The sequence below is a fragment of the Penicillium bovifimosum genome (genome assembly GCF_028826915.1).
Source record: "Penicillium bovifimosum strain IBT 22155 chromosome Unknown utg000004l_segment0_segment0, whole genome shotgun sequence".
Classification (NCBI taxonomy): domain Eukaryota; kingdom Fungi; phylum Ascomycota; class Eurotiomycetes; order Eurotiales; family Aspergillaceae; genus Penicillium; species Penicillium bovifimosum.
Window position 1 is genome coordinate 1,719,865 of NW_026622713.1, and position 23,899 is coordinate 1,743,763.

A 23,899-nucleotide genomic window follows, 5' to 3' on the forward strand; every position below is an offset into this window, starting at 1 on the left:
GTTTGGATTTTCCATCACATTGGAGCATTTACCTGACTTATTTGGAACTCTTCCCGTTATTGTGAATTTCATGACTGTTGTTGCGCCGAGTGCTTCCATCCATTCATCTCCTCGTAGGTATTGTGGAAAACCTACGGCACCTGAACATATAGTTATCGTCTGGGCCGTAGGTACTAGTGTGTATCTTCCAGACCGAGCGTTGTGAAAGTGGGTCCCTCCGAGATTGGGGATTCTCCTCACAGTAAGCACAACGCGGAAGTATGCAGCTGGAGCTGCTCTTAGATAGAAAAGTGGCAGTTCAGGCACTACCTATATCTGGTCGGCTTCGTTCTGGAAACCTCAACTGTATACACAGTAACGCCAGAATGTTGTTGGCCTCGGGGGATTTGTAGACCCTGAAACCACACGTGATCGTGACTAATCACCGTTAGGCGGGTGGGCTAGTTCGCTGGCCAACGTATCGTCAGTTCCCCAGGGTGGTACGTAGCCAGACGGTGACATAGAGTAGCATTTATGTCTACGGAGGGAAAGTGTCCCTGAAAAATAGACAGTAACTAGAAAAAGAAAGAAAAAAGGGGCGTGATTCGAGGTGAAACCCAGCCTCAAACAGAATTTAGGCACTCGAGAGCTTTAGTTCCAGTGCGCCCCTACCTAGACGATCTCTCCGCATCCCAACCTCCTCTTACTCTTACCCCCTCCATCCTCATCGTCCTCGCGTTTTACCGTCATCGTCGTAGTTGCATCTGATAACTTTGTTTCATCTCAACCATCCTCGCATCGCGTCACTGTGCTTGGGGCCGAGCCCTGGCTGTGGCTTCCCTCAATCCCCCCCGCTCGTTGCTTTGACCGCTGCAAACCCTCATCTCCTAAGGGGAACAATACACGATGTCAGCACCGACCACTAAACCACCGACAGTGGTTCGAAGCCACTCAACCTCCTCTCGTCCCTCACGAGGTCCATCCGATCTTCCCCATCGTACTCGGAGTGTGGCAATCCGGCCATCCAACCCATCCCAGCCTCCAACGCCAACTCATTTGTCACATTCAAAGACCCCCTCACAAGATCGACGTCCACCGTCAAACCACAGCGCACTTGACAGTATAGCCCGGCGTGACGCGGAGGCTTCCAATATCGCGCGGATGCCTTCTCGTCGCGAGGCATCAGCCGACAGATCTCAGGAACGCCCCTCCACCGCTCGTACCGAAACAACTCGCAGGCATCAAAGAAACCCTTCAGCGCAGAGCCGTCAGCGGGACAGTGTTGACGTTGCGCCCACTTTGACTGCACACGAGTCGTCGCAGCATGCGACCGGAACAAATACCCCCACAGCCACGGCCGCGCCCAGGCGGCGGACCACAATCACGACGCCAACAGGCCATTGGGCTTTGGGCAAGACGATTGGCGCTGGAAGCATGGGCAAAGTGAAGCTGGCGAAAAACTTAAGCTCGGGGGAACAGGTATGAATGTTTGAGTGATTGTTACAAACAACCAATTGGATACTGACTACGGTCGCAGGTTGCCGTCAAGATCATCCCACGATACTCGAGCGAGGAGCATCGCACCACTCGGGAAACAGAAAGAGCTGATCGCTCAAAGGAGATCAGGACGGCTCGTGAAGCCGCTATCGTCAGCCTGGTGAGCCATCCGTACATCTGTGGGATGCGCGATGTTGTCCGAACAACATACCATTGGTACATGCTTTTTGAATATGTCAATGGCGGTCAGATGCTGGACTACATTATCTCGCACGGGAAGCTAAAGGAAAAGCAAGCACGGAAGTTTGCACGGCAAATTGCCAGCGCGTTGGATTACTGCCACCGCAACAGCATTGTGCATCGCGATCTGAAGATCGAAAACATCCTTATCAGCAAAACTGGTGACATCAAAATCATTGATTTTGGTCTCAGCAATTTGTTCTCTCCGAGAAGTCTGTTGAAGACGTTTTGCGGTAGTCTGTACTTTGCCGCCCCCGAGTTGCTTCAGGCCAGACAATACACGGGACCAGAAGTTGATGTTTGGAGTTTTGGCATTGTGCTTTATGTCTTGGTCTGTGGGAAGGTTCCTTTCGATGATCAGAGCATGCCTCAGCTGCATGCTAAAATCAAGAAAGGTGTGGTGGAGTATCCGCCAGGTCTCACTGCTGGTAAGTTTGGCTTGAAAGGTCGTACTTTTAAGTTTCATTGCTAATCATAAAATTACAGAGTGCCGCCACATCATTTCCCGCATGTTGGTTACCGACCCTAAGCAGCGTGCAAGTCTAGCTGAGATTATGAACCATCCCTGGATGAACAAAGGATTCGGTGCCCCTCCAGAGAACTATCTCCCTCACCGTGAACCTTTGCAGCTACCTCTGGATCAAGAGGTGATTGAAAAGATGACTGGCTTTGACTTTGGCCCGCCAGACTACATTACCGCCCAACTAACCAAAGTGTTGGAGTCTGATGATTACCAGCATGCTGTGCGGCTGAACCTCCGCGAACAACAACAACCTGTAGCCAACCATGCAGAGCGCAAGCGAGGAGTGTTTGATTTCTACAAGAGGCGAAACTCCGCGGCCAGCCGTGATACACTCTCTGCGCCTTCAGCCGAGGCGGTACAACTAGGCAACGATCCCTTGAATGCTTACAGCCCGCTAATATCCACTTATCATCTGGTGAAGGAAAAGCTTGACCGCGAGAGATCCGAAGCGTGCCCTGGAGCTCTTGGACTTCACCAGACTGCTAGCGAGGTCCAGGTACCTGATCTACGACCTCCGGAAGCTGCTCACACCAACCAGTATCAGCTAGCAGGCGACAAGGACACAGGACGACGATCTCGGCCACGAGCCCGCACTCATGGCGAGGACGAAGCTCCAGAAGGCTTCAAAACAGATCATACTTCCTCGCCAGCCACGCACGCAGTCCCGACCCCGCAACCAGACACACCTGCTAAGAAAGAAAGCACTGCCGCTGGGCTACTGAGGCGCTTCAGCACTCGTAGGACGAAAGATCGTAGCCGTGATGTGGATCGCGAACGCATCAGCACGCCAAACACACCCGTGCTTAACGTTCAAGCCCCTGCCGATTCAGCCTCTCCAATGCACCGTGGCTTCAGCGTAAGGAGAACCCGGCGGGCAGAGCCGTCTCCAGGTGGTGTCTCTTCGAATGACGGTCGACCACAACAGGATCTTCTTACGGCGCCAGGCGCGACCGAACACAGTGCGCGGACGAACAAATTCTTGGAAAGATCCGCCAGCGTCAATTCTGCGGAGTACCGATCGCGGAGATCCGCGCGGAGGCCTGATGCCGACTCATTGGAGGTTTCCGCCGATCGTCAACCACCCTCTACCAGTGACTCTGATCAGGTTGGCTCTCATATCCAAAAAGACTCTACCAGCGCAAGGCCTAGTGGACGCACACACACGGCGCGCACTATGTCGCTGGGACATGCCCGGCGCGAGAGTATCCAAGCCCGCCGGGCCCGAAGGGATGCTACCCGAGAGGCCAATGTGCCCGAAGAAACCGATGCAGATATCTCTGGTGCAGGGACAGCATTGGAAAGTGCCAATGAGGGAGAAGACCTGTCCAAGCCAGTGTATCTCAAGGGTCTTTTCAGTGTTTCTACAACCAGCAGCAAGGCGTTGCCCGTTATTCGAGCCGACATCATCCGGGTCTTGAGACAGCTGGCCGTTGAATATGTCGAGATCAAGGGCGGGTTCAGCTGTCGCCATGCTCCCAGCATTGATCTTGACAAGGTGGTCGATGTTGCTCCTCCCAGCCCAGAGAGGCAGGGGCAAGTCTCCACGCACCGACGTCGCATCAGCTTTGGTGGTCTACTGAGCCACGATGACGGCCGCGATGACAGTCGCACAGGGCCATCCAAACTCCGCCGGGCCCACGCGGCGCCAGACCGCAGCTTCACGACGAACTCGGATGGCTCGGAGGAATACGTTGCTCGGGATAATGGTGCGATCGGTGAACGAGTTGTTGGCGAGACCACTACCCGTGTGCAGAGTGACACCGGCGAGAACCTGGTTCTCCGGTTCGAGATTTTGATCGTCAAGGTGCCTTTGTTCTCGTTGCATGGTATTCAGTTCAAGAAGGTGTCAGGTGGAATGTGGCAGTATCGAGAGATGGCGAAGAAAATTCTCGATGCTTTGAGGCTGTGATTTTTCCCATCTACATATAATAGACCTCCCGATTGAAGCGTGCATTCTTTGGCAAGATCTCTTTGCTTGTCTTCGTGAAAGTTGGCGATTTGCTTTTACAGTCATATTCATTCACGACGCATCCGCACGAGCCTTCATCGATTTTGCCCCTTTCCATTGCATGTTCACTGCTGTCTTTGCTTTGCTACATATTCATACAGGGGGTCATTTATCTCCATTGGCTTCATAGCCCGTTATGCTTCTACCTCATTGTCAAGTACGTTTCGAGTTTATGAATCATGATATGACCTAGCTAGGCCTTCCTAGTTTTTATGTGTACGTTAAGGAACAGGGTCAGAAGACAGTCTTCTATCTCTGTCCAGTGGCGCCTGGTTGTAATCCAAGAGATGGGGTTATACTTTTCTTGGGACATTCTGATGCAATTTCATCTTCGTCTACATACATTCTACGTAAAGAACGACGGATGTAGGTCAGGGCTGTGCGCTTGGGTACCTCGTATTCGTAGACAGTAGGACTATCCATGTACCACACGGCACACTCTCCTCTCTTCCTCCACTTGATCAGGTCCTCGTGGCCTCCGGGCTGTATTCATGCTCCGCGCTCCCGGTGTTAACATAAGAGAGGCGATGCATAGCTACATAGTGCCAAGAGCCAAGGCGGCCTGGTTGAAGTAAGGGATATAAGGCCCCCAACTTGTAGCTACTACAAATATTGAATTTCTGGGCATGGCCTTGATTCATATAGACAAACATTCCAGGTGGTTACAGAAACTGTCTCTCGGACTATGCCAAGCCGAGTAGTGGTTGAATATAGGCATTGTCCGAGGCGGAGGAGACACGGCGCCCCAAAATAAGGCGCCCAATGTAACTATAACTTTCCTCATCAGGAGATCAGCCTTTATATAGTTCATTTTAGCCCCCATCGTGGCACAACGAGGCTCTGGGCTCTCACCTGGGCAGGCTTGGCTGCTTGGCTGCTTGGCTGCTTGGCTGCTTGGCTGCTTGGCTGCTTGGCTGTGACTTCCATAGAAAGAGTTGCTTGGCTTTCTCGAAGGAAAGATATAAAAGACTTCTCGACTGTCCTCCATTCTCTCAATCCATAATCAAATCCACTTCAGACACAATCGAAGTCTTCTGTTCATTCATCGAAACCACTTTCCAATTAAGTCTTTACCAATATGCACTTCCAAGTTCTCCCCGTTCTCGCCGCTGTGCTTGCACTGTCTAACCCCGTCTTTGGTGCGGTTAAGTGCTATAAAAGCGGTAGCAGTGTGTGGAGTAGCAACCGCGGAGACGACTATAACAGAAGTCAAGCCGCTCGCGCAATCGACAAGTGGTGCAATGATATTGCCCCTTCCACGTTCAAAGGTGGACAACAGGTCAAGCGGTGTCTTGAGGTTGATGTTTCGTACGCACCGAATGTCATGTTACGGATGAAGAATGGAAAGTCTGGGAAGGCGGTCCTTCAAGTTGACACGTGCAAGAAGTTGCTCAAGAATATCGTCGACAGCTGTGATAAGGGTGGTGAAGATAATGATACAAATGGCTGGCGGCCAAGGTGAGCTTGATCGGAATCACATGAGACGGTTGGAAGTTAGGGCTAATTTGGTTTCAGAGCGGATCCCGGTACTGGCTGTGACTAGGTTCCAACCTATAACGAGGCACGGGTTATGATCTTATAGGAGTGCTGGATTTTGGTATTGGGGAAGACTGCAGGGGCAAGTTGAAGGCCATGTTGTATCAGTGGTTTGGGGAGATGTAACTATTCGTTCAGAAGGCTACTTAAGTTGTGTATGGACATTTTATGGGAATAGCTCGACTGTACCGCGTGATCATTCAGTTACCTTCTCGTTCCGGCATAAACATACCAATCTGAACTTTTGAACTTCTTCGTGCATACCCCTTCCATGTTCAAGGTAATGTATATGTAGTGGAAAAGCTGGCATCGTGGAAGTGATGTTAAGTCCTGGTATAGGTTTTCATTACGGCGTACGCTGAATGCGGGTAGCATGGAAGACGTTGGATCTCCTTCTCTCACTGATAGTACTGCCCCTAACAATCAAGATAGTATTAATTGACCGGTGGGTAGTACCGTCGGGCTCTCCCCCACCGTCCCGTCTCCTCGGTACATTATCACCGCCTCCGCATGCCGTCGTTTGCCGTACCCCATCCAATCACCGTCCCGTCTGTCCCTCCGCATCCCGTCCGCGAATCACTCATTCTTCCCGTCTACTTGTGAAGGATAAGACGGGAGGACTTGGGATTAACGGGGTCGGCTCCCGGTGGTTCCGCTGAGACCCTGTCAAGATCCCCCAGCTTTCATGGTTCAGATCTACACGTCATGAGATCTTGTGACAGACCTCCGTGAGCTCCGCAAGCTCACCTCCACGTTATAGAACCATGGAACCTCTGATTGATGTGTCCTCCTATTTCGTCACTGATGTGGGCGTCGGGGATAAAGACCCCAGACTTGTGGGATAGCGGTCACTATATAACTAGGCAGTTACATGACAACGAGTTTAGGTACCTCCTCACTTGTATATCGCCTTGTACCTACATTTGATAATCATCCTTTTACCTGATCGTCTCATTATCACCACGAGAAGTTTATCTACTGCCTAGCAATTTCCGAATCTTGTCTACTGTCCGCTACTTTATCACTGCTGCCACTCTCCCCTCTGCACCACTCATTCTTCCCGAATACGCCGTAGTATACGGCGGCCGCGAGTTTGCAGAGCTAGATTCGCGCTTACACGAGTTTTATTCGCAACGGAAGGGGCGATGAGGTACAAAGCCGCGTAAGAAGCCGTGGGCGAACCGCAGATTTGGTACGAACGTGAAGCTTCCCTTCTGTCAGTGCAGCATTGATCTGACGGCTGTACTGCCGGAAGAGCTTGGATCGGCATCATTAGCCGTGAAAAGGCGGCGGATGTAGCCAGAGCCAGCCTCTGGGAGGTTGGGAATGTCGCTGATAACGCCGCCTTGCTTGCAGCACATCTGAAAGGCATCTTGCTTAGCGCTCGGAACCTCCGCTTTCCAGAACAAAGCATGACACTGACGGCACTCGACATCCATATTTCCGGCAGTACAGCCGTCAGATGCAAAAGGAGCAGAAGGAACTCAGGAAAGACATCGACCCACCTTCTAGTCCGAAGAAAGAAATCAAAGATTTGGACTATGGCCAGACGCTGGAATTCGGCGAAGAAGATGCCGAACTCTTTGTTCTTCTGTCGGAGGCGGAAGAGTTCGCTGCGGGCGTTGCTGGCACGATTGGGGTCACCAAAGGCTCGATCCAGGATGTCCAGGATGTTCTTATAGTCATCCAACTGGCAGACTCCTTCCATGATATAAGGTAGAATTTGAGCATATGCAGCCCCTTGCAGGCGGCTGTTCACATAGGCCATGCGAATCTGGGGGGTTCGGGAAACGGTCTCGGTTCACGGTCATCTTATTTTGTATCTGGGATACAAAGCGGCCGAGGTCAGAGCGATTGCCGTCAAACCTGCGGGGGTCAGGCACGCGCTTCGAGAGGTGAATGGTTCTGCTGGATGTATGGTCGGATGGTTCCAGGGCCGCTCCTGGTGTCATCATACCAGGGCTTGCGGCAGCCGGGGCAGTTGGAGGTGGATCGGTCGCGGGTGTTTCCCTTCTGGCGTCATCATAGAGCCTTCCTTCAAGCTTCAAGATGATGCCCTCCTGGTACTTGCGGATTCCTTCGCATTCGCTCAGTTCAATCTGCAGGCGCTTCACTTCTAGTTCGGATCGCTCGTAGCGTTCGACGGATTCAGCCAGGGAATTCTGGATCTGTTGGATGTGCTTGTGAGCGCGGCAGTAGTATTTCAACCAATCCGCGTGGTGGTCAGCGAGGTGTTCCGTGAATCCGTCCAGGGTGCCGACCAGGCACGGCGGTTTGGGAATGTCGGCCATGTTCAGGAGTCAGGATCGTCGCCTTCTGATATTGGTAGGAGCTATATAGTACGTAGTGCCAAGGCGCGGGCTCAGACAAACAGGCAGCTAGACGGTATCAGGTAAACGGGCTTATTCGCCAGGATTATACCTGTACTGTGTAGCTCGAAGAGCTACAACAAGATCGCGTTCAGAATGATAAGAAAACATAGGAAGGGCACGTGACCATCTCACGTGCCAGCATGAACACTCTAATCTCTATCAAGTATCAACTACTGTGCATAAGGCTCACACCGTGACAACTCATTTGAAATTCCATTTTCCTGTCAAGGCTAGATATGAATTTTCCGAATTTGCGTATTCTCACGGATCGAATCGGCCATAGAGTCCAAGCCCGCCCGGAAACTAAGATTCCAATTTGATGCGATTTGCCAAGTTTCGCGAAATTCGAACAGTTCCACAATTCATGCGGAGCAGTAAATACAGTGCAAGGGAAAGGTAGAGGTCCAGAGGAAATGGCAAAGGCAGTGGGAGGAAGAGGGCTGGAGGGCGAGGAAGAGGATGCTGGCGAGGATATAGTGATACTGTGTACACAGTACAAGAGCCAGTATCATGTATGAGCGGAGAAGCATTGAATTAGCGAAAAAAGCAATTCTTTCTAATCAGAACGGTGCATGACCTATAACTAAATCCATAAGAATGGAGCGATTTTATTGGTCGGGCCAGACTTATGCCTGATATGTAAGGCATAATAATGCAGGGGTGCGTCCCGTTAGCCATGGGGGGTGGCCATATCACAACCCTATCTACGTAATTTACAAATTGATACATGGTAATTCTGTAATAATTCTATAATTTTTCAAGTGCCGGAGTAGTTACTAGTTACGAAATCTTGATGAAATTGACATTTTCCTTTGCATAATCTTGGTAAACTGCTCTGCCTATTTCGTGTATGTAGCTGGCTCTATCTATGACCTTAATTACCAGTTCCTCGCGGCTGGATCATGATTCTTGGGGGAGTTGAATGCCCTAAATTCTAGATAGACCAGGTAAAACGTGGGGCCGATGTATGCACTGTATCCTTAGTTACTGTGTACCGACTAGAACATGTGTAACAAGCAGGCATCAATCATCGGGTTGGTGAGCGCCAAGACTGTAGTTATGCATATTTACGGGCTTTATTGGGGGCCCCCACTAATGCGCCGTCGGCTTGGTTAGGCCCTAAGGTTTTGGGCCCATAGCCCCCTGCTGGGTGGGCTGTGAGCCGGACGTCTGGGCCCAACCCGGCCAATGTGGGGGTCTACGTATGGCAAGCGTACTGGTAAATTCATGACGGTAAAATTCTCTACCTAAATAAAAAACGACAATGGTCACAATCTTGTCAGACACAATTAGTAAGCGAAATGCATAACACGAAAGGTCACGTGATTAAATGGTGGAAAGACAGTCATCATGTTTATTGACATAACCGTACATTATATTGGTGGATAATCCGATTTATCCTATCTAACCAGACCTAGTTACCTAAATATGCAAAAACTGGGTCTAAATAGGTCACTTGCAGTTGCGGGGTTGAGTCCAGGTCGGGTGACAGCCTGTCTGCATTAGATGCTCAAAACTCTTACCCAAAGCACTGCTCCCGAACTCCTATAACCCCTATTTACCAACCAATCAGCGGCCGCTAACCAGAATACACCCGTTAACCCTGGACAATGCAAAGTCGAAACATAGGAGAAATTCTCACCTATCAAGACCGCCAAGATTGCTAGCAACATGAGATTAAACATTTTACTCTTTTCTACATAAGCCGATACCAATTTATAGCTCATTCTATCAAAGAGATATAAATAACGTTGATGACTAAGCAGACCCCCCCTCCTCCCCGGGACCCGCCACGATGTCTTTCGTCCTCGACTTTTTAAGCTCACTTTCGCACCACCTGCCACATCCAGTCTATCGCGTCTCCCATCCGCCACACGCGTCCAAATCTGTGTCCCAATCTTATCTTGTCGGCTTTAGCTTTACCGGCGACATTGAAACGACTGTGGTTCACCTTTCTCCCTGGATGGATATCACCTCATTCATACCTTCCTTCCCTCGATTTCTAGGTTAGGTTAAAACTTTTTTAAGACACCAGAGGTCTCGGCTGCATCCGCGCTTCGCCATTTCAAGCATTGCAACGGGCCCCTTGTTCTTTTCCTTCCCTTTCCCCGAGGGCAGGCTTATGTTCCTCGGTTTAACGCGATTTTACACGCGTCGCTACGAATCCCTCGGACTCTTGGTGCACCCCAACCGCGACCGCTACTGGCCTACGGCCACGGCTGCGGCTACGCACTTGCCATCATGGCGGGACGCGTTCCCTTAAGCTCGGGTGCTAACCAACGTCGAGTGTTCATTGATTTGACTGATGACCACGAACCAACTGATTATTCGGTAAGTGTTTGTCTCTAGTCGCGTCGATTTTCCCCGGACTACTCCGGTCTAAGCTTGAGGCTTTTTCCAGCAATTCCTAGCCCCACTATACGCTGTAATATGCTGGTGCTAGAAGCATTGGGAGTCCATCGCCTCTTTTTCCCTTGCCTTTCATTTTATTTGCCTTCTTGTTTCTTCTCTTGAATATTTATCTCATCTTTGAAGTCGCGTGTAACCTCACACTATGTACCTCCAAGGATGACCCTTTCGTTACGACGTTGCTAAATTTCACTTCTAGTCAAAACAATTGACACAAGGGAAATTGCCCTTCGTGACTACTATAGCTTATCGGTCACCAACCGTGCCGCAAAAGAGGAACAGTCTGGATGTATCTGATGATCTATCCGACGCATCCAGCGACGCACCGCGCAAATTTCCGCGGCGTCGCGGGCAACTACCTCACCTATCTGATGATCTATCAGACACATCCAGTGATGCACCTCGCAAATTTGCGCGGCGTCGCAGGCAACTACCGCATGCCCATCCAGAGCCATCTACGCCAACTCCTCCGCCAAACGTGAAGGTGTCCCAGGAAGTCAGCGTTGTGATTCCGTCACCAACATCAAGGCAAAGGCGGGATATTGCACTTGCAAAACGCAAGACCGACATCAATGGTATGGATGATGAAATATTTCCTACAACCAAAGAAGATGAGATAATCGCCAAGGCCACTTATCCTACCGCACGGGATCGCATCGATCGTCGTTCAGTCTTGTTACCATTCAGCCCGCCTTCAGATCATTATCTTACACCCAAGCTAAAGAGTCTCCTAACAGAGCTGAAACGCACCATAGTCGCGGACGTGAAAAGGGACCATCTCACAAAGCTCAGCCGCACCTTAAATAAGAAGCTAAGGCGCATCGCAGGCCCTCCAGTCATTGCGGACGTCGACTGCCCAAAGCTTCTTGCCAGGCTGGCTGACAACTTTGAGTTTGTCAACAGTTACCAGTATCGTGCGGGAGTTGAACCGGTCCCCGATGAGTCTGAGTTCAACATTGGCTGTGCATGCAATGGCAAAAAGAATGGCTGCGATCCTTCTGTCTGTGACTGCCTCAACAAAGAAGAGGATTCAGAGGATCGGATTGTGCCATATCAAATCAGTGAAAGCAACCCTAAGTTGATCGTCGCGACTAAGGACTTCCTCAGACGCAAGGCCATCATCTACGAGTGCAACTCACGTTGTGGCTGCAGAGGTACTCGATGCTGGAATCACGTCGTTCAGAAGGGGAGGACGGTCAAGTTGGAGATATTTGACACTGGCGCTCGGGGCTTCGGTATGTTCAAGTTTACCTCGGTTCCCTGGCTCTACTAATTAAGGTTGTTCTCAGGTCTCCGATCTCCCGACTTCCTTCACCGAGGACAATTCATTGATCTTTATCTCGGGGAAGTGATCACTAAAGCTGAAGCCGAGGAACGCGAGAACCTCACCGACGGTGCACATACGGAATCCTATCTTTTCTCTTTGGACTGGAACATAAAAGACGACGAGGACGAAGATCGGAACATGAAAGTCGTCGACGGCCGCAAGTTCGGTTCCGCAACCCGTTTCATGAATCACTCTTGCAACCCTAATTGCAAAATCGTCCCTGTGTCCACCACCAATCACGCCGATGAATATCTGTACAATCTTGCATTTTTCGCAAACCAGGATATCGCACCCGGTACCGAGTTGACCTTCGACTACAACCAAGGAGAGGAAAACACGACCCCTGCAAGAGTCGACCCTGACGCGGTGCCTTGCCTATGTGGTGAAGATAACTGCCGTGGACAATTGTGGCCGAACAAGCGCAAAAGTCAGGGATCAAAGCCTTAGGGCATTCCTTTGACGCTTTCTTTCAGAGCTCCCTCCTGGCAACTGGCGAATATCTTCCTGCCTACTTTTAACGGCGCCTTGGCGACCTGCCAATATGCTGACATCTTTGTCCTTCATTTTTGTCACACCTTAGCATTTGCAATTAGCCTGGTGTTCTTGTTTTTTGTTTTATTTTTGCAACGATCACACGAAAGTGCATACGGTCATATAACCATGGTGTTTCTGGGTGTTTCCAGTCAACTGGCGTCTTGGTTCTTCCATCTTTATTATCTTTCCTTCTCATGAGTTATGATGTGCGGTTCAAGATATCCTATTGAAGACGATGTATGATAAGCAGCAGATATTAATCAAGCCTAATTGAGATCACTTGATTTAAGATTGATAGAATATCGGTTGAATAAGGTTACAGCACGTGAGGCGCGGTCAACTGGTTAAACTTATGAACCGCCTCGGTTCTTTAAGAACAACGAGCTGCCCGCTTTCTGGTCCTGTATCTAACACCTGGGCTTAGCTTAGCACGTCCCCATGCCCCATGGGAGGCCTAGTGAGGGCAACCGAGTAGGTTAGAGCCCAGCAGCCGCCGGACGTTAATGAGTGCCATACCATACCATGTTATAAGGGTGCTGTGACAATGCATGTTATAGTACATAGACTTTAATCTCAACTATCCATATAAGTGATAATATATATATACCGTGTGTTCCCTGCGCTTTAAATACACATACAAAGAGCCTTTAGCCTAGGGGTAGGAAGCAGCCGACCTTCGGGCCAACTGGCGAATTTCTCAGTCAACTGGCGAGCCTTTGCGCCAACTGGTGAACCTTCGAGCCAACTGGCGAGTTACCATGACGCAGTGCTGCTGAGTTCTAAGAACGACTGAAATTTCGGTCAACGTTTTGCGCAGGTATAGCAACTTCTCCCTGTTTATACTACAAGGGCCCATAGGGAGGTCTTTCTTTGTTGACATTTTGGTCGCTTTTTAATGGAATTTTGTGGTCGATTTCTGGGCGATGTGGTATAAGTAACGTATCAGCCAACTGGCGAACTGTTGACTGAACCGTTCAAGCCATTTCCAGTGGTGTTCCGGCAGTTCCGCTCTGGGGCCAGTGTGCTTCTTTAGTTGCAACGGTTTGTCAATGTCGTCCTATCAGCCATTTCGATAAAATAGGCAGGAATATCCTGACTCACGTGACAAGGTCCATATATGAATAGAATAGAGTAGGCGACGAAAACACGCGAAATCACGGGGTTCGATTGGGTCAGCCAATTATCTCACGCTCTTCATTTCTTGGCAGACTTTTAAATACCTTTTTGAGATTTGAGAACACTGACATCGCAAATATTGTCGAATTCAAATAGACTGTGACACTACAGGTGGCTTCTGCGGGCTTCTGCCAGGCCTGTCCACACGGTGAGTTGACTCGAGTCACGTGACCGGAGGAGGAGAGACGAGGGACTTGTTTTGTTGCGTGCCTCTTTCGTTTTCTTTAACTATCTAAGGAAAAGAAGTCCAGCACCTCAGCCGACTTGCGCAAACATGTCATATGCTTTACCAGAGAACCTTACCTCTTCTCTACCGTCTAGTACGCCTTGCCAACTCGGAAAGCGGGGCTCGTCTTGCTGTTGCGATAGAACAACACCCAGAGTTGGCAGAACTCATCCATGAAATTCGACACAAGGCAGACGGTGGCTCAGAATCGTCCTCTGGACGTCATCTGAAATTTTACAAAATGGCAGCTGGTTTGCCGAATTTGGAGACGCTGATTTTGAGGACAAACCCCAGACCTCATAAGTTCAATAGGTTCGCCGTCGATAATTCCCTAACGGCGCAATGGGCACGTCAGGTGGCCAGAGAAGTCCAGACTGTCAAACAATTCCGCAACTTGGGGTTTGGACCTCCAGGACAGTCACAATTCAGTCCTCCAGATACCGGAATGGTTCCTTTGGGGCTCGAGCGTGGCGACGAAACCCTGTTCGGGCATGCACTTCGCCAAAACCCGCCTGGACTGTCCGCACTGCGTGTCTGTGAGATTTCCTATCTTAAATCTTCCCAGGTATCGGGGCTAATGAAATGCAGGTCACATGGGGAGCGACCTGAGCCATGAACTACACGTTGACAACATGGACTGTTTGCATACCGCGATTCAACAAGGCCATTTTCTGTCATCCAGATCTACGGGTGCTCTGTATCACTGGAGCTAAATTCCAACAGGTTGACAATGCCTCTTGGCCTTTGCGACACACCGACACGCCGCTTGAAGACTTGACTCTCTTGAACTGCATCATAAAGGATACAGAACTGATGGACTTGCTCAACATCCCGCAAGCCTTGAAGCGGTTTACTTTTAGGGGGAACAGAGTCATGGACTCGGATGACGAGCCAGAACCTGTCTATCTTTGGGCGCTGTTCAAGCATCGGGATTCACTGGAGTACGTAGATTACGATCTCTACTGCGGCGGTCATGATTACGCAAACTTCTATGGCTTCACCAAACTCAAGCATCTCACCATCACGATCAGCTCACTGGCAGGCTCAGAGTGCATTGAGTTGGACCCCGCCGTGAATGAGCTTCTGCCACCGAGTCTTGAGAGTCTCACAATACGTTATGACCAGGTGAAGTCCTGGGTGCCTTCATATATCTACGGAGGTTTGCAGAACGGCTGGCTCCCGAACCTGCGTCTCTTCACCTGCGAGGTAGCGAATGTTTTTGGTCGGCTTCGGCACGGCCCGCCTGCCGGGCAAGTCTGGCAGGAGATCAACACCTGGCAAAGCCGGTTCAAGAAGTTCAATGTGGAGCTGCGCACGGAAATTGTGCAGATTTCGATGTGGGTGGCCAAGCTACCCAAATACGAGGTGTGTGCCTGCGAACGGCTGCCGTTCTTCCACGGCATGTTCCGCGATCCCGAAGCCAGATACAAGGCAATTGAGGGAGAGTGTGGCATATTTGACGAGCGGCCCTATGATGTCTGGCCCCACCCCCACGATTATGATGACGTGGGCGACTACATTACATATCTTCCCTAGAAATTTGGATATGGATGACATCTCGGACTGAGATGCTGTTGAATAACTAGTGGGAGCGGATTTGCTGCAACTGCCATACTTCGATACCGACAAATGACAAAATTTATGGCAATGGCTATGTCAAATTTCAGCGTGCAGAACTTCAGGGGTCCGTCCCGTTACGGGCTACACCTATCACCTAGTAATCACTTTCAGTCCAACCAGACCTAAGAGCTAGACAAGTAGGGCAAGGCCTCATTATTCGCTCGACACATTGGAAACTGTAGACGGCTTTCCGGTCGGATCCTACTGTAGAATCCCGTTGGCACATCACCCATCATCACAACTGGCGGTCTGGGTCTCTGGCAAGGCCGTGTGATTTAATTGTTCGGGGCTTATTTGACAATTGACTTAGGTCTAGGTGTCAAAGGAAGGGTTTGCCACTGTCACAGTGTTACAGCGTTACTTCCTGCTTCCTCAAGACAAACAAGTTACAAAGAGCGTAAATGGAGAGGACAAGTCCGAGAAAGCAATTGAAGGAGGCGGGAATTTTGATTTGTGGTGTCCGTGGCCAGGCAGGTGACTTCGGGCATGTGAACTTCTCGTCTCCAAAGGCTGATAACTACGGAGTGGTCCGGTCTGAACTCCTTGCCAAATTAGTGGAGAACACTGCTGGATCTGTTGGTTTTGCCTCTGGCAGTTCAGCTGACGAGTCCAACTTCTTGATATTGCAAATTGCCACTTCGGCCTCGCCATTTGCTGAAAGAGGAAGGTACAGAGCAGGCAACCTCGCGCTCGGCCATTGAGCCCAGAAGGTTTCTGTCGGTCAGTTATATGGATGGGCCTACATTCTGTTCAGCAGGCTTCAGCATAAACCTTCCTAGCCTCGAAATAGATTAATTCTGGTTGAATCAAGGAATGAATCGCACCTCGTCAAAGCTTCTCCCATAGTGGCAGGCGTAGGACAAAGAACACTCTTTAGCATCTATCGAGTAGATCACACGGCTATATGAGCCGTAGGTATGTGGTAAAAATATTCCCAGGCTATTCGGTGATGGTGGTGTTAACAATAACGGTGCTTAGATAAAGCTTTCGTGAGAACGCATATCACAGACCCGCATGATTTTGATCGTAGAGAGATCAAACTAGATCACTGTCACGCTGCGAGAGGCTGCCTTGTCCATGTAACTTGAGCGAATCCGTATTGGCGAGGAGGATGGCACAAAGCCAGAGCAGCAGTAGGATTGCGAGCCACCTAGATCATGCATGTGAGTCAAAGTCTCACCAGAATCGATGGCATATATCAATATTCTCAACTTACCATTGCACGTCAAGTCGTAAATGACTCCCATATCTGAGTCATCGACATAAGAGTTGGCTATGTTGGAAAGATCTGATAAGCAAGGCTCCACATTCCTCCATCGGGGCAGTACCCGGTAGCACATGCCATACCAACACCACGCCATCCACTCCACTCACATCTACCGGTATTGGTCCCAGGAGCGCAACAAAGAGTCTTGACTTCGTCGCCTTCGCAATTCATATCGATCTCGATACCCTTCACCTGCCCTTTGGCATATGCCTCGGATAGGAATCCAGCAGGACACTGATCTCCGCAGGATGACCAATGACAAGAATTTCGTATAGCAGCCGCAGTTTTTGCGGTAGTCTGCCACTCGCGTAGCATTGTTGCTTCAGCGGCCGAGACGCCATTCGCAGTTCCGATGCCCATCAAGTCGTTACTGCTTGCATTGTCTGTGCTGCCTTGATCGATTGACCAGATCACTGTTCCGCCAAGGCATAGCTCACTTGCAGCTTGAATCTTCATTTGCATAGTCTCACCGTCATCATAGGAGACCCACTGGTTTGAATCCCATGTGATCCATTTTACAGCCGCCTCGCGATCCATCGTGGGGGTGAGACATTGACTGGTAATTATGCGTCTGATTTCCGCATTCGACAGTGTCCCGGCGAAATTTGTGCACTCTCCAGCAGTGCCAACTTCGCTGAAGATACAGCCAGGGGTGTTATATAATGGGTCATTCAGAGTGAAAGAGCGTCCATACCAGCCAACACCCAAGTTAACCTTCGAAGGTGAAATATTGTTCTGCCAGAGCAAGTCCAGGCCCTGTCGTATTTCAGTCAAGTTGGTATGTGGGCGCACGTACGGGCCGGTAAGCTTGCTAGATGAATCCCACACTCCGTGGATGTCATAAGACATGAAATTGAAGAAGTCGACTGACTTCTCCATGGCATGAAGATCAAACCAGTGTAGGTATCGATATGATGATGGCAATGTAACGCTGATGCCGTATCTTCCTCGGAATGCCGCTTTAAGATCGCTCAGCAGCAGAGCATAATTCGCAGTGTCGGCTGTGGCACCGCCACGATCGTCAGCACCAGGATACTGGAAGAATAGTCAAAATCAAAGCCCTTTGTGGCGCTCAAACCCGAAAACAATTTGTTATGGTGAAAATACCTCCCAGTCAATATCGACCCCGTCAAAACCATACGTATCCATAAAGTGGATCAGAGACACTGCGAAAACTCGACGATTTGCTGCACTCGAGGACATATCGCTGAATGCAGTCTGAGTATTAAGAGAGTTCGTAGCATCCTGTAAAGTATGAGTTATGTTCGCCAAAGGCCTCGATGTATCCTGTATCCCACATTAAAAGCCCAGCCGCCTAGTGAAACCCATGTTTGCAGTGCCCTAGCATATCGTTACTTAAAAGCGCTATTCATCGGTATATCAGAGAGCTGGGTACATACGGATGCTTCTCCTTTAGCGCAGTAAACTGTGAATAGAGAGGAATATCACTAGGGTCTTTCGGGGTGATCTCAAACGTTGTTGGATGAAAATGGACAAATACTGTGATCGACAGTCAGAATGGTTGCCTTTGAACATTTGCATAATGAGAGTACCAAAGTTGATATGTGTCATGGCAGTAGCATCAAAATCTGCTGGAAAGTATGTATCACATGGTCGCCGGGAAGCCCTAGGTACTGGACGCTTAGTTTTCGGAATGACATGTCTCATAGATGAAACACCAACCGTCCTTCATAATATCCTATTGTTCTCTTGGTAGCGTTTGGTCCTGAACAGGAGGGCTCGGATACCAAACCTCCACCAAACATAGGCGCGGAGATGCTGCTTCCATTTTGAGCTTTTATTTCACTTGCAGCAGTCAACGGTAAGAGCGCGAGGAACCCAATAGTGAGTACGTTCAGATCAAGCGCACGCATGGCTGCACAAATTTTTCGGTCTCAATTATTTTGTGGAAAGGATTGAGGATTGTTGTTCTACAACTGAATATATCAGTTGCTTCAGGGCCGAGGCCGGGCCACGAGTGCCTCCGGCTACGTAGAGAATTAAATGCTTCATCCGAACTGGCATTATCAGTTGTCGAATGAGAATTCTTTGTTTGAGACATTGGAAACGGAGCTAACCTAATTGGCATCTCGTGGAAATTGCCTGGAAAAAGGGAATGGGATGGGAAAGCGCTAGAGCCGACTAAGGATCCCTCCGGGGTCTAGTTAGGGCAACTCGGCAAGTCCCGAGCGCTAGAGCTAACTACGCTAAGGTACGCGAGATTATCCCGAGAGCCTAAAAACTCTTAGCTCGCTGGTCGAACCATATTTCGCACGCTAGTTATGGCATCTAAATATCGCTCAAGGTCCGAAAATTTTCCCATTTGATGGGGAACTTTTGGTGAAAATGGAATATAGGAATTTGCACGATGTTTTCCATTTTCTTGGTCATCTACGAACTTATCGGGCGTTGGTTAGGTTTGGGGACAACTCCAGCGTCGTTCCGAATTTACGACCACTATGACCCTTTGACCATTCAAGCCGCATACGGGCTATCCACCAACTGTCTAGAAGCTTTGTCAGTTTACACATTCCGAGTTCAATAAGACACCCAGCTAATGAAGAGAAAAGGAATTCTACCATCTCATGTGACAAATCCACCGGAAGTAACGCCGCCGGAGGGCCTGACAGTCTGCGTAAGCTGCTACCAAATTCATCTTGTGCCTAGGTATACTCTTCTCATGCTACATAGACTGGACACAGCAAGATGTTACGACTCTTTGTACCAAAGAATGCGGGAACTCCCTTCAATCTTGGAACTCGGCGGTGGTGAACAACTGTCAAGGTCAATCAATTTTCAGTGACCAAACATATATGCTTGCGCAAACATTCCCTGCCATGTGGTTGAGCGGACACGACTTGGTTTGTTTACAAGACAGGTCAATATCCCCGAGTCACCTTCGGTACAGACTTCGCAAGCTAACAACCTCCAGTGCATCTAATTGGTGCTTTCTGGAATCACAGAAATGGCAAGGGAGCGACTACGTGCGGTAGGTGTTAAGAGCCGATTCTCCGCCAAAATTGATCTTTGTACTCACTGTGAACATCTAGGTGGTCCCCCGACACATGCTACAACCCCGACGAGTCTGCTATTCCTCCGGAATGCTCCGACCCAGATTGGCAAGTCACGGATATCTCCGATTCCATGAAAGATGTTACTAGATTGTACGATAAAAGTTTGGTAATAACATTCATCCCTCTGGTCCTTCGAGCTTAGCTTTTGCTGACCTGGAAACAGCTATGCAGCGAGTGTTTCATTCAAATGTGGCGACAACGTTTGATGTCTCCATTATTGCCAAAGGGAGAGCATACCGAGTATCTACTCAAGCAGTATGACGCCATTCAGAGTTACTGCTCTAAATCACTCGCAGTTACAACTTATGGTACAACTCTTTCTGTGGCTACTCCGACGGCGACAGCAGATTCCACCATTGCTATGAGTTCCACGGCGAGCGCATCATCTGCCTCAGCATCGTGCCTCGGCCAGCTGATTCAACCTTTTGATAAGTACTATCGATCGTGTTTTGAAATCTCCGATACGTATAATGTCAGCACAGGTGCCATTGTTGCAGCCACGGGTGATCAAAGTTGCCAGTTTGACTCGCCCATCTGTCTTCCCCTTCCTTGTGAGATTGATATCGTGTGGGGCAATCCCAGTTGGTACGTGATATTCATTGAAAACGAGAAATGAACTATAACTCAAGTCAACATTTAGCCAAGCTCTAGCTACACGGTACTCCACCGAGAGCAACAACATTACTTTGACTCAGTTCATGTCCTGGAATCCAACTATACTAGGCTCGTGCGGATTTGTTAATCATGTTCAACGGGTGTGCAAAAGGTTCGGTCACAGGTGGTTATTTCATTATGTTGTTTGATGCTAATCCACCCTTCTAGCCCACCAGGAGGACAATTTACTGCTACTGCAGTTATCTATGCCCCAACTGCAGTGGGCTCATATTATTCGATTGGTATGTATCCCCTGGAAAACAATCGATAATTCGCGAAATCTCATTACCTGACTTTCAGCAACGCCGGCGGAGCCAAGCCAGACTGGAACCACGTCGGATTGCGGCTTATTCTATGATGTGGAATGATGGCCTCAGTCTCAACGGTGAATGTGGAGGTCCTAGGGAACAAGACTGGTGTTGGCACTCAGTTTGGAGACTGCTGCTCAACTTCGGGGTACTGTGGAAGCACTGCCGAGTACTGTGGTGCCGGTAATTGCTATTCCGGAGCATAGGTGCCTTTAGGTGTCTTGAAGGAAATCGGTGGATCTGTCCTCGGACGATCGCGCCATATCCACACGCCTAGGTGAATTTTCTGGCAAACACAGATTGTGTCTCTACTGTGTAATTGCCAGCGAAGTGAAATTCAACTAATAGTAAAAGATCTCACCAAAGAAGATAAGATTCTCTTCAATGTTTTCCAGTGTCAACCTCTTGAACTTGTCAATGCCACCGATAACGCCGTCTTGGTCCACTTGCCACCCATTTCCACCCGTTCGGCCCAGCTTTCCAAAACTTCATGTAGATATGAGCCACGCGGATCCCAAGGAGTCACGAGGAATTGGATGCGCTGGCGACTTTGCCTGCCGGTAATGTAGTAATGCCCTGTGCCTTATAGGCAGTGATACCGAACGCGGCGGATATGGGAAATTGCGAGCGCTCGCAATTGTGTCCATCATAGTGGAACTGGCGCAGTGACGTGAAAAGTGGTATTAATGGGTGACCCTTATCGTCAACCCAGTCGGGTCGCCCACTATAACGATCGAACGTCACGTAAAGACAATCGGGGGTAGTTTCTCGTGGATTGAGCGGGCCATACTCCCAGTTGCTCCCATGCCAGTTGATCTCGTGTATCGTTCCAAAGGAGTTATTGATGAGCCCGCGGGCGATATCGAGATTCTCCCGGAGCACGATGCGAGCGCCAAGCGATACTACAAGCTGTCTGGAAAGATTGCCTGCGGCATCGTCACTGGCATTTGCACCGATATGGCTGCTATGCGAGGCGTCTATGAATAGGTTGGTCGGGGGGTATCCAGATTCAAGTAGCAACTTCCGGATATTCCATTTTGTAGAATCAGCCTTGGTTGCGAATACGCCGAGATCCTTACAGCATTCTTTGTTAGCAGAAAGCTTCATGTGGGAAATATTGTTATTAGACTGCATACCTTGATTGAGCGAGCGATTTCCTGGCAAGACAGGCATATATGAATAAGAACACCGCCTCGAGACCGAGTATGCATCTCAGATGCCGGTCTTGATGAACCGCAATTATTGCAGCGGAGCGTAGGATTGTCGACCATTGGGAAGGTGTAGATTGTAGGAGGACAGGCGTCGGGCGTGGTGGAGATAGCTTGACTTTACAGGGAATAACTAGAGTAACCGGCCCTTACATTTTTTACGAAAATTTCAGACCTCGCACAGCGAGGGTCCGCCACCCAAATGTAACAATTAACACCGGGAAGCGGTGAGAGTGTCGTAGCACAATTAACACCTTACCGCAAAACAGGTAACCGGCCCTTACATTTTTTACCAAAATTTCAGACCCTCGCACACCCAAACGTAACCTCTCACCCAAACGTAACATTCTTTTTTACTAGGCACACCATACAAAAGGTACGTATATAAATGTTGGTTTTTCTCAACCATTTTATATTAGGACCCTTAGTATAACTTATAGCATCTAATCATACTCTCTATTCAAATACTATAGCCGAGTTTCGGCCTATGTTTCAGGGAGCCCTTTTACAGCACTACGGCTTCAAATTTTTACCACTATCGCGCCTAACATAAGATATTCAACTTTTAAGGCGTCCCTGAAACATACTCTTAAAACTTTATCAGAGCATTAGCATAGCATTTGCATGTTAGTTCTATACTTAAAATAAGGGTTATCAATATAGAATGGTTGAGAAAACTGAACATTTATATACGTACCTTTTGTATGGTGTGCCTAGTAAAAAAGACATCTAACTATCTAATTTTACAACCGGCCAATCAGAGGCCATCACTCTGCCAACTGAGATTTTTCTACATAACGGCGGCGATACTGTAGTTAAGCCAAAAGACCTCCACCATGTGTGTATTAGTACCTCAGTTCTCTTAGCCGCCCCCCAAAAAAGGCGGTGGCACTTCCAGCGCTGAATCAGATTTGGGGGGACGTCTGAGGCGGGAATTTACTGTGTAGTGGCTACATAAAGTGGATCATAGGTTTAGCCGTGTTTACTACATCATATGCGATTTCAGAGATTCCGCGATTTCTTGCACACCAACGCGAAAATTAAAAATCTGGGTTCAACGTCTTCTGCATCTTTCTGAGCTGAATCCATTGATACCAAAACGACATTATAAATCTGTTGAGGTGGGTGAGAAATCTGTCCTTTTAATGTCTGAGGGATTCACGGGAACCCGTGAGAAATGGAAACACAATGGAATCCCTCTCCTCGTCTGGCAAGGGCGACATCCGGACACATTTTCGCGCCATGGACGAGGATTTCCTACTTGTATAAGCAAAGAGCTGGACGCGAGTGCCTGGCGATACCAAAAGCCGGTTGGCAAGATTGCCTGCAACATAATCAGAGGCTTCTGCAGCGATCGGGCTGCTATTCGTGGCGGTAACCGGCAGAACGGGCTTTCCAGAATCACGTAGACACACCCGGTTATGAGTTGTAGAAAGAGCCTGGGTTGGGCATATGCGGAGATCCTTTCAGCATTCCAATGTTAGCAAAAAGCTTCATGTGGGGAATATTGTTAGTAGACTGCAAACCTTGAACAAGCGAGCGTTTTCCTGGCAAGACCGGCATGTATAAATAAGAACCGGTCCTCGAGAGCGAATCTGAAACTCGGATTCCGGTCTTGGCGTAGTGCAATTACTGCAGCGAATCGTACGACCGTCAGCCATTGCGAAGGGGTAGATTGTAGAAGGAGGATACGCGTCGGGAGTTGTGAAGGCGATAGCTTGACTTTACTATGTACAGGGGCTAACTAGTTAGCCGCTAGACTAACTATTTACGGGAAGGCGTTAGGGGGAAGCATGGATATTATAGGCAGGCGGTGTTAGCTCACGTGCTTTTGATTTACAGCTAACCAATCAGAGATCAAGTATTCTGCCAAGTGAGATTTTTGTGTCTACTGTACTCCGTACGGTCGAGCCAGCGGTTATTGACATATACACAGTACAT

The 23,899-nt window shown here is 49.2% G+C and overlaps 8 protein-coding genes across 8 annotated transcripts; 5 read left to right on the forward strand and 3 right to left on the reverse strand.

Annotated features, from left to right (window-relative positions):
• Positions 1-885: 885 nt before the first annotated feature.
• kin1 (putative serine/threonine protein kinase Kin1) lies at positions 886-4,148 on the forward strand (the record flags this gene model as incomplete). The annotated part of the gene is made up of 3 exons (XM_056665695.1): positions 886-1,458; positions 1,517-2,144; positions 2,203-4,148. The coding sequence occupies 3 exons, from the start codon at positions 886-888 to the stop codon at positions 4,146-4,148; spliced, it is 3,147 nt and encodes a 1,048-aa protein (XP_056522645.1).
• Positions 4,149-5,325: 1,177 nt separating this feature from the next.
• N7515_004952 (uncharacterized protein) lies at positions 5,326-5,790 on the forward strand (the record flags this gene model as incomplete). The annotated part of the gene is made up of 2 exons (XM_056665696.1): positions 5,326-5,705; positions 5,763-5,790. The coding sequence occupies 2 exons, from the start codon at positions 5,326-5,328 to the stop codon at positions 5,788-5,790; spliced, it is 408 nt and encodes a 135-aa protein (XP_056522646.1).
• Positions 5,791-7,000: 1,210 nt separating this feature from the next.
• On the reverse strand, positions 7,001-7,222 carry N7515_004953 (uncharacterized protein; the record flags this gene model as incomplete). Its single annotated transcript, XM_056665697.1, has 1 exon — positions 7,001-7,222. The coding sequence occupies one exon, from the start codon at positions 7,220-7,222 to the stop codon at positions 7,001-7,003; it is 222 nt and encodes a 73-aa protein (XP_056522647.1).
• A 3,174-nt stretch (positions 7,223-10,396) lies between these two features.
• On the forward strand, positions 10,397-12,338 carry clrD (uncharacterized protein; the record flags this gene model as incomplete). Its single annotated transcript, XM_056665698.1, has 3 exons — positions 10,397-10,486; positions 10,764-11,799; positions 11,854-12,338. 3 exons carry the CDS (start codon positions 10,397-10,399, stop codon positions 12,336-12,338), a joined length of 1,611 nt encoding a protein of 536 aa, XP_056522648.1.
• Positions 12,339-13,882: 1,544 nt separating this feature from the next.
• N7515_004955 (uncharacterized protein) lies at positions 13,883-15,363 on the forward strand (the record flags this gene model as incomplete). The annotated part of the gene is made up of 2 exons (XM_056665699.1): positions 13,883-14,357; positions 14,510-15,363. 2 exons carry the CDS (start codon positions 13,883-13,885, stop codon positions 15,361-15,363), a joined length of 1,329 nt encoding a protein of 442 aa, XP_056522649.1.
• Positions 15,364-16,720: 1,357 nt separating this feature from the next.
• On the reverse strand, positions 16,721-18,588 carry N7515_004956 (glycoside hydrolase family 18 protein; the record flags this gene model as incomplete). Its single annotated transcript, XM_056665700.1, has 6 exons — positions 16,721-17,749; positions 17,822-17,959; positions 18,013-18,055; positions 18,115-18,214; positions 18,268-18,341; positions 18,398-18,588. 6 exons carry the CDS (start codon positions 18,586-18,588, stop codon positions 16,721-16,723), a joined length of 1,575 nt encoding a protein of 524 aa, XP_056522650.1.
• A 939-nt stretch (positions 18,589-19,527) lies between these two features.
• On the forward strand, positions 19,528-20,956 carry N7515_004957 (uncharacterized protein; the record flags this gene model as incomplete). The annotated part of the gene is made up of 7 exons (XM_056665701.1): positions 19,528-19,575; positions 19,678-19,703; positions 19,765-19,894; positions 19,952-20,373; positions 20,429-20,566; positions 20,611-20,684; positions 20,820-20,956. The coding sequence occupies 7 exons, from the start codon at positions 19,528-19,530 to the stop codon at positions 20,954-20,956; spliced, it is 975 nt and encodes a 324-aa protein (XP_056522651.1).
• Positions 20,957-21,272: 316 nt separating this feature from the next.
• On the reverse strand, positions 21,273-21,857 carry N7515_004958 (uncharacterized protein; the record flags this gene model as incomplete). Its single annotated transcript, XM_056665702.1, has 1 exon — positions 21,273-21,857. The coding sequence occupies one exon, from the start codon at positions 21,855-21,857 to the stop codon at positions 21,273-21,275; it is 585 nt and encodes a 194-aa protein (XP_056522652.1).
• Positions 21,858-23,899: the final 2,042 nt, after the last annotated feature.